The sequence below is a fragment of the Lathamus discolor genome, chromosome 3 (genome assembly GCF_037157495.1).
Source record: "Lathamus discolor isolate bLatDis1 chromosome 3, bLatDis1.hap1, whole genome shotgun sequence".
NCBI classification, from domain to species: domain Eukaryota; kingdom Metazoa; phylum Chordata; class Aves; order Psittaciformes; family Psittacidae; genus Lathamus; species Lathamus discolor.
This window is the reverse complement of record NC_088886.1, coordinates 137,640,911-137,650,390: the sequence shown is the minus strand read 5'-3', so window position 1 is coordinate 137,650,390 and position 9,480 is coordinate 137,640,911. Positions and strand designations below refer to the sequence as shown.

At 45.1% G+C, this 9,480-nt stretch overlaps 1 protein-coding gene across 1 annotated transcript in view; it reads left to right on the top strand.

The window, feature by feature from the left end:
- Positions 1-2,694: 2,694 nt before the first annotated feature.
- The window catches only part of SLF2 (SMC5-SMC6 complex localization factor 2), a 32,318-nt gene continuing 25,532 nt past the window's right edge, over positions 2,695-9,480 (top strand). Inside the window, exons 1-3 of the mRNA XM_065672122.1 lie at positions 2,695-2,942; positions 7,484-7,527; positions 7,985-8,637. Of these exons, the coding sequence (XP_065528194.1) occupies positions 2,848-2,942; positions 7,484-7,527; positions 7,985-8,637 (792 nt within the window). The 5' untranslated portion in view covers positions 2,695-2,847. The remainder of the gene's footprint in view (positions 2,943-7,483; positions 7,528-7,984; positions 8,638-9,480) is intronic.

Below are 9,480 nucleotides of genomic sequence, written 5' to 3'. Positions count from 1 at the left end.
GAACAGATGAAATAAACAGCAACGAATGACTTGCATAAAATCCCAAGCATAATTCCAGATCTGCTTGGAAAACCGTATCAAGTTTCCCAAATTTGTATTTTTTTTCAAAGTTTCTGGTTGTTTGTGGGCGTTCAGACTGCACAATGGGAAAGACTGGTATGACTGAAAATCAATAGCATAGGATTGAGCAGGAGGCAAATGATTTTCCAACCTCTTTGAAGCAAAGCATGAGGTAAGTGTCTTCTAACTTTTGCTTCATTTTGACGAAGGGGATAATAAGCAGTGGAGTGTTTCCAAATTGCCAGGGAAAGTAAGATTTCCTCTTTCTTGGGCATAATTGGTATCTGTGGTGATAAGAATTACTCTAAGTAAAATCAGTTCAAAAAGTAGTTTGAGAGATATTACTGATAGTTATACTTCTGTACCTAATGATTCCTGTTGCCTATTTATTTGTAATTAGGGCCTGCTGCAGGGCATACATTAGTTTAAACAGTAGTATGTGCACACAACAATCCTGCTGGGGGTGGAGGGGTGGGAGAAATCAAACCACAAACAAGATGATACCATTACAGTTGTTGCACCTTTTTCTTACTTCCCCCACAGACCTCAGTGCCATAATACCTTACCTTCTGCAGTGATGTATTTCAGTCACTTACCATAAGCAGGTTATTATAACCAAATTATTACTTAGGTAATTACTACTTTTTGTACCCTTGCTGTCTGCTCCAACTACTTCATCTTGACAACAGCAGTGCTGGAACTGGAGTTTCTGTTGAAGCTGCTTGGTGTCTGCATTTCCTGTAAACTTACCGATGCATTCTGTATCTGACTCTTTTGTTGTCCTTTGTAACTGCTTACATCTTCAGGTCACATAACTGTAAAAATGCCTCTAGGTCTATTGCAATTGAAGTGTTAAAGCCTTAACTGAAAGGTAAAGCATGTGTTTCTATTACTTACATTTCATGTGCTCCTTCAATGTGACAAAACAATGTCTGGAATTCCTGGCTGACCCTGGGCATGAAACTTCGCTTTAACACTTACAGTAATTCAACTGCACACTAGTGTCTTTTCAAGCAAACAGCAAGTCCAACTGTTCTTCATTGTTATTCAAGGAAGTTACACAAGTGCTATCCATGTTTATGCTTGGTGGACGGTGGGTTTTGAAGTGTGTTGTCAAGCAGTGAGGTCCTCTCCTGGCAGGTTTCTTACAAGTCTAAGGGTCAGAGACTGTCCCTGGGGCAGAGAGCTTGCAGCTGAGCACAGAATGCGTGTAAAATGGGTTAAAGCAAGAAAGGCACAAGGTACATAATGCGATGGCAGGTGATGTTTTACTTTTGAGGTTGGGTTTAAGACGTCAGAAACTACACAGATGACAGCTTTTGAAAAGCAAGACAGGAATCGGGCAGGATGAAAGGAGGTGGTTTGCAGTGCATAGCACATCAGACTTGGCCACTTCATTTGCTAAAATAGCAATTTCCTATTTTCACTTGTGCTTTCAGTTTTGTATTGCTGTCATTTCTGCTTTGCAGACTTTCCCTAGGCCAGCCTACCCCCGGTATGGCACAGAGAGAGACACCAGATGGGTCACTTTGAGTGAATTGGCTCCTGGTGTTTCTGGGTCCAGGTAAAACATCAGAAGAGTGGCCTTGGTCTTAGGCAAAGTGCTAAGCAAAACCTCAAACCCCAGCAAAACCCTATTGTAGCATAAACTGTCCCAGATAACTTTCAGGGCACTGTTACAGTGCTCTCTCTTATTTCTGCAGCCCAAGGGCAGGATGTAGCTTGTATCTGTCTAGAGTCTGCTTTTACCTGTTAAAGCAGCTAGTGTGGAGACATTCTGATACCGCTAAGTTTTAGGCAACTAATTACCCAAGTATGCACAGCACACTGCAGGTAGCAATACTGGGGTGCTCCAGACTTGCAGATCTGGTTCTTCAGGTTGTCTAGTCCAAGTTTTTCACCCTGGAACGCAATGTTTGAGACGCAACAGTGGAGCGCACAGAGCAGTTGCACAACGGATGCGTTTTGTGTGCGGGTTAACCTAAGGTATGCAGTTCGTGCAGCAGACTGAGTGGGGAGGCACAGGTCTGCGTGCCGTTCTGATGGCGATGTGGGTGATTTCAGACAAGTTACTCCGTCCTTAACTTTGCAAAGCTGCAACTTCGTCAAGCGGCCATGGTAACGGATGTGCGCTCTGGATTTTCTCATGCATGTACCACAGGCTCCACAGCCCGCCGCCTGCCCCTGGAGGCTCTCCTTACAGGACACCTCTGCTCGGGGAGGAATCCCCTCCTCCCTGACGCGAAACCCCCCGCGGAGAGGCCGGCTCGGCCCCGACCGCTCCGGGCCGCTGGCCTCACTGGAGCGGCTCAGCCGCGCCCGGGCGGGAGCCGGGCGCTGCCTCACGGCCGGGCGCGGGGTGGGGCGGGTCCCGCCGGGCCCCGCCCCCGCCCCGCACTCACCAATCAGAGGGCTCGACTGGGGTGGGAGGGGGCGAGCGGCACAAGACCAAGGCGCCAAACAGCCGTTGCTCTACCGGCCGCGGAAGGACGCTCCCCCCTCCCGCTCTCCTCGAGACCAATCACGGCCGCGCCCCGTCTACCCGTCCCGCCCCCGGCGGCGAAAGAACCAATGGGAGGCTCGGCTCCTTCAGACGCTCAGCCAATCAACGACGGAGCTCGGGGGAGGAAAAAAAAAGCCACCGCAAAAAACGGCCATCGCGGGCGCCTGCCGCCGCCGCCGCCCGAGGTGCGGGTCGCTCCGGGCGCCGCGCTTTGCTATGGTGCCGGAAGCCGTAGGTCTCGGCGTTCCTCTCAGCTCCGCGGGGCCAGCTGGGCGACCCGCGCCATGACCTGGCCGCTCGGTGTGGGCGTGCCCGTCATCAAGTCCCGACGCCATTTTACGCCAGAGGCCGCGACCAGAGAGACGTCTCAAGAATTAAGGTAGCGGCGGGGAGCGGCTGAGGGGCGGGCGGGGCGGCGGCGGCGGCCGCTGGCAGGTACCGCGGCCGCGGACAGGTACCGTGCCCGCCCAGCGGGATGCCGCTGGGCTCCCGGCGTGCACCGCGCCGGCCGGGGCGCGAGGGGAGCTCCCGGCTTGCACCGCGCCTCCAGCAGGGGGCGCCCCTCCCGGGGGGGGCTCCCGGCGTGCACCGCGGAGTCGGCGGGGGTGTTATGGCCGGGGTCTGCGGGCGTGCTGCGGGTTGCGGGCGGTGGAGCCCCCGGTGTTGTTCCCTGCTCCAGCCTTCAGTCCCGGCCGAGCCCGGCAGGTGGGGTGTAAGACTGTCAGGGAGCACGGTGATGTGCCAGCCGCGGGGGTCTGCTGATGCCCTCCTCATCCTTTAGTGCGCCGCTGGCAGTTACATCCCTGAGGTGCTTGCCCTTGTGTTGAGGTGGTGCTGGTAGTTTGCTGGCCAAGGTGAAAGGGGTCTGACAGCCAGGCAGCCTGCAGCGTGCAAAGAAACTGAAAAAAATCCCTGTCTGGCTGAGCACTGACAGACATCTTCAGCACGTGGTTCAAAATATGTGTGCTATACATCCTCCTGTCTTACTTGTCAGTGTTTGTTAGCAGTCTGCCTGTGGAGCTTGGCAAGCTTCAGCAGTTCCGCTTTAAAGAGGGAACTTAAGTTGTCACTGATTCAGATTTCAAGCTGATTCCAGCTGTGAACTGTACTGATAACAGTGCTAGAGGACAAGGTCACCAGTGAAGTCAGTGGGAGGCAATGTCATAATTTTCTTATGCCATTAGCGGTGTTTTACTCACTTCAGTTGATGCTCTCTTTTGATAACACTGACATTTGAAGGAAAGGGAGAAGGTGGAAGTTCAGCTCCTCTTCTGTGTTACTTCTCCTCCGAGGAAGTGGAACTACTCTTTTGTTTTGCTGTGGTTGTATAAAAGACTCTTGTGGTCTGAAAATCTGTGGTTTTGTGTGTGACTTTCCGTTCTGAGTTGTTTTGTTGTTTTTGTGTTTGGTTGTTTTGGTTGGTTGGTTTTTAATTCTGTGATGCTTTTCAAGATGCTCTGTTTCATCAAAGATGTAGCAACATTTAGTAGTTCCTTTCTATGTTGCTTGGCTTTGCTTTCTCTGAGCTATTTCTAGTGTTTCTAGCACAGATTTTTTAAAGTACCGGTTTTATCCAAGCAGAGATAATCGCTGATATGGCTGTAAATACTAATTACTATTAAAGTATTCAAGCATGCTGGAGAGGGACTCTTCATTAGGGACTGTGGCAATAGGACAAGGGGTGAGGGGCTCAAACTAAAGTAGGGGAAGTTCAGGTTAGATACAAGGAAGTTCTTTACCGTGAAGGTGGTGAGGCACTGGAATGGGTTGCCCAAGGAAGTTGTGAATGCTCCACCCCTGGCAGTGTTCAAGGCTGGATTGGACAGAGCCACGGGTGACATAGTTTAGTGCGATATGCTCCTACCTATGGCAGAGGGGTTGGAACTAGATGATCTTAAGGTCCTTTTCAAATCTAACCATTCAATGATTTTATACTCAGGGGTTTGTCTTTTTACACAAGTGGAAAAATTTCCTCCCTTCCTCTTTCATGCAGGTTGTGCCCTCAATTTTGAAAGACCTGGAAGGATCCTGCCATCTCCCAGCTGGGTAGCTTTTTCTTTTTTCCTCAAGTGAGATCATATTTATGGGTTTTGCCTTTTCTTCTCTGTGTTTTTTAGTGTTTCCCTGGTGTCTCACTGAAAATGAGATTTCACAAAAAAACAGTGGGTCAGCTTTTAGTGGGGATGAGTATCTTTTGCTGAATTTATTTATTTTGCTAAAAAGTGCTAACCAGAGCTATGTAGTTGTTGACAAAGATATATGAAACAACTGTGACTTTCGTGTTGGGTTAAAAAGAATGAAACCTGGTAATTCTTGTTGCTTCAGCAGTTCTTCATTCTTTTAGGGTCGTTAATTTGACCTTTTATTAAAACAAGAGTGGAAATTGTTTCTTTAATAGTTTGTGAACAGTTCTGGTCCTGTTCACATGAAAATCACAGTTCTGTTTGTACTTTCATATATATGAAGAACAGGTTGGAAAGCCCAGTACTCTCATGTTCCTTCTTGTATTGTATAACGTGCTTGCTTGCTTTTTTTCTTTGTCTTTGTTTGATTTTTCTAGTCCACTTCCTTGTCTGAGATTCAGTACAGCACTCAAAATTATTATTTTGCTTTAGCTGGGTGGTTCCTATCCCTTGCACTTCCCAGCAGAATTACCGATGCAAAGTAGAAAATGTCAATAGATAAGCACTTTAAAACAAATAATGTAAGACAGATCACTCTTCAGTCAAGTTAAACCTATCCCAGGGAGGGTACAAAAAAAAAACCCTTTTATTTTAGTATCAGTGCCTCCATCCTCTCAGTTACGTTATACACGGCTTTGTATAGTTGTGGAACAAATGTTAATTTTGTTACAAAGCTCTTGCATTAGAATGCCAGACAACAATGAGGTAGTGGATGTGGGAGGGACATAAGCAGTCCTTCAAAATCAGTGGCTGTGCAAAGAAGGTAGAAGGTAGCTGAAAGCTTTGGTTTTGGTTTTGGTTTTTCTTCAAGAGAAACCAAAAGAAGATTCCTCTTCTTCGGAGAAAAATCTGAGAGGTAACTGAAGATGAGATTTGAACTGCCAGCAGTGTTTGGTATTGCACATGGGACTTTAACCTAGAAGGAAGAAGTACTGTTGCTTAATTAGGAAAATGGAAGAGTTTTGGAAGGATGTGCAATGTAGAAAGCTGTGGCACGGCATGGTTTTGCAGGTGTGAGAGCAGTCACAAGCAAGCATCAGAGGAGTGTCCTGAGGAATGCAAGACTGAGAAGAACCTTGCTGTGAGAAGGTGAGGTCAGGGTGTCAGAGGTGGTCAATGACAGGGAGACTAATCAGTCAGCAACTGCAATAACAGTGAATAAACCTGCAATTCAGCCTTTTGATTCTTCTGTTGAACTGAAATTTGTGGACCCTGGTGCTTCAGCATGTGGGAAGAACAAGCGTCAGATTAAGCTGGGACAGGTTGGGAACAAGTAGCTTTTCTGTTCTCTTTGATAAGGTGAAGGGACACATGTTCCAATTACAGATATTTTTTCATTGAGTTATAGTATTCTCAACATCACTGCTTGCCAGTAGTCTGATTAAAGAAGTATCAATGCATCATGAACAGCTTTTTGTATTTGGGCAGGTGCTAAAAATGCAGAAGCCATGTTAGGAAATATGAAAGTAGCAAGCTTAGGGAAGGATTGAAAATGAAATCCAGGTTTAGTTTGAACAGTTGGGCAGTGTGTTCTTTTGGTCTGAACTTCAAAAATGGTTATTGATTCTGTGAAAGCAGTCACTTGGGGTGCTTAGAATCTGGCATAAATAAGTTCTGCCTTTGTAATCACCGTTACAAAGACAGTAACGATAGAGCTTTGTTTTGGAAGACACAGAAATATTACAAAAGATGGAAAAAGGTCTTAAATCTGTATCATTCTTGATTTATCCTATCTTTAACTTGAAGAGACACTTCCAAAACAGGCTTAAGTATAACCTTAAAGTTGTTAATAAACTTCCTTGCTGTGTGGGAGAAGATGAAGTTAGCAACTTCAGAGTTCGTGCTGCGTTTTAATGGTCGGATTTCCGAGTAACGTAGAATGCCCATTTTTAGAAGTGCATTCTCTCACAGAGAAATGCGTTTGTGTTTTCACATCCCACTTACCTCTTGCCAGAGAAAATACCTCTAACTGAAAGCTATTACTTTTGTATGTATAAAAGTGAGATGGTTGTAGACTGTTGTTTCTGTTGGAAGTCAGAAGGCGCCCTTAATGTGTGTGCTAAGAGGGAGGCTGCTAACATGTACTTTGTTAAGGGGCAGTGCTGGTACAAGTTATTGCTAAGGAGTCTGGTAATAGTGCAGGTAGGGATTTCCATCCCAGCCTGGAACCAGATGTGTGGAAAAAAGCCACAAAGGCTTTTGGACAACAAGGTATAACTTGAAGGTAGAAGAACTATGTGGTTAGACTTGATGGCAACTAATAACGCGTTAAGGAGGGTTTGGTCACTGATGGTATGATAAGGGTTCTTGCCGCTATTACACCTTGAGAAACAGCCAGTAGGAGTTACCGGCTCGAAGTGTTGACGGTGGAGATGGAGAGGCAGTCAAAACCATCACACGAGTGACTGGTGAAGTTTCCTCTGACATACTGGATATAAAGGAGGTCAGTCCCATTTAAGAAAGCTTAATTTAAGCTGGAGGGGTGGTTAAGACTTACTAGGATGATAAAGGAAACTGAATGAGGAAACTGACAGGTTGGCTTCATTAGCCAAGCAGAAGAAGGCTAGAAGGTGACAAGAATGCTGATGCTTTCTCTCATCTATCCAGAACAGGAGCGGCTGGCATTAAAATCAAATCTGTAGAAATAAATTGTGGCATTTTAATTTCGTCAGTATTCACTGTATGGGTGTTTAGATTTTGTTCTTTTAAAATTATAGAAGTTTTGTTTTCTCTTCAGAAACCAGACCATTACAGAGTTCTTCAAACCAGTTTTAAGCCAAGGTATGTTTTTTTTAAAACAGAGGCTATTATGTGAGGTTTGGTTGTCTTAAGTGTGCAGAAGTTTAATCTCATCCCAAATTGGAGCAGCCATGTAAGGAGTATAGCTTACCAGCTATGTCAATATGTGCACATTGAATTTTTTTTCTAATAATGTATTTTAAACTAATTAATTTCCTAATAAAATGAATTTATTTAATGATGTAATTATTCAAGAAGTTACTGTCCCAGGCTTGAGCTAGACTGTTTCTAACAACTGAAGATGTGACATAGATCATGCAGTTCTTTGATATGAAATAAATTGCATGGCACTAGCAAAACTAAATTATTAAGTAAATTAATTTTTAATTGCATGTGTGAGATAAAATGGCAAGTAATACAGTCCAGTAAGAGTTCCTCCTCTCCCCCCCTCTCCCCCCCCAATATTGTGATTGTGAATAATTTGTCTTTTCTCTCTTAGACCTTGGCCATAAAGACAGAACTGTATTGTGCTCACCAGACAGTGGAAATGTAAAAGATGCAGCTTTGTGTGCTGAGCATTTTGAAAAGAAAGTGTCTTCTCCAAAGAAGGTCAGAAGAAAAAAGATGCCAGACCGAACACGAAACACAAGCCCTGTGTTAGATGCCTTCCGGAGGAGAATTAAGGAGAAAAAAGACAGTGCAAATGTTTCAGAGAATGGCAGAGCATGCAAGGCACTGGGTTCGTTGTACCCAAAAGTTGTGATTGATAAACTCCTTGTTAATCCAGGGTCTCAAAACAGCCATTTCTTAGTGAAAAAGGATAAAACTGTCAAGTCAGATCAGGGAAGAAATGAGAAGTGTCTAGGAGTAACAAGAGCACCATTGTCCTGTGGAAATTGTTGGGAACAGAAAACTGACTGTATGGATCTAGAAGACACCAGTTCAGACTCCGATAAACGGGTTTCATCGCCAGAAGCTGATACTCAAGCCTGTGATAGAAACAATGGCACTGTGAACAGCACAGCTCTGCGCCAAGCCCCAGGGCTTCCTAGGAAACTGTCCTGCACACCAACTGACTCTGAATTCACGATGTCACTGGGAGCTCTCTGCATAGAAAGGAAGTCATTCTCAGGAACAAGCGTATCACATCAGGTGTGTTTAAAAAGGTCATTAAAAGTGGCAATCAGTGATTTTTATCTTATCAGGATAGGATTCCTGTTACTGCCTTTTTCAGCTGTAAAAAAGTTTATGCTCTTTGCTGTTCCTTTGTGAACTTTAGGTCATGCTTGGGTAAGCTGGTTCTTAACTATTTTACAATAAATGAGAAATCCTGGTTTAAAAGCAGGGGAGATACTCTAGATTAGATATGAGCATGGAAATTATAACTTTAAATTGTATTTTGTAGAAAAAATGTCTATCTTAAGTGTCTTACAGCCTTACGTTTTCTAACAGTGTCATGTAGAGAGCACATTTGGGGATCTCAGCAGCCTTTCAGTATCTGAAGGGGGCCTACAAGGATGCTGGAGAGGGACTCTTCATCAGGGACTGTAGTGATAGGACAAGGGGTAATGGATTTAAACTAAAACAGAGGAAGGTCAGGTTAGATAAAAGGAACAGGCTGCCCAAAAAAGTGGTGAATGCTCCATCCTGCAGTGTTCAAGGACAGGTTGGACAGATCCTTGGGCGACATGGTCTAGTGTGAGCTGTCCCTGGCTGTGTCAGGGGGGTTGGAACTAGATGATCCTTTCCAACCCAAACCATTCTGTGATTCTGTCATCTGTGATTGTCATCTATGATTCTGTAATGCATATGAATGGGACAGAAAGTTTTTCATTTTCTCCTTAGCACCCCTTCCTCTGTATGTGCTTGTCTGTGCTTTCTGTCAGTTTGGTTTTTAAGTTCCTAGTGACTTGTTTGAGGAAAGCCAAATAGGGTATGTTGCCATATAACCCAGGCTTGCTAATGGCCATAAAAGTGGAGAGAGATAGAACCACA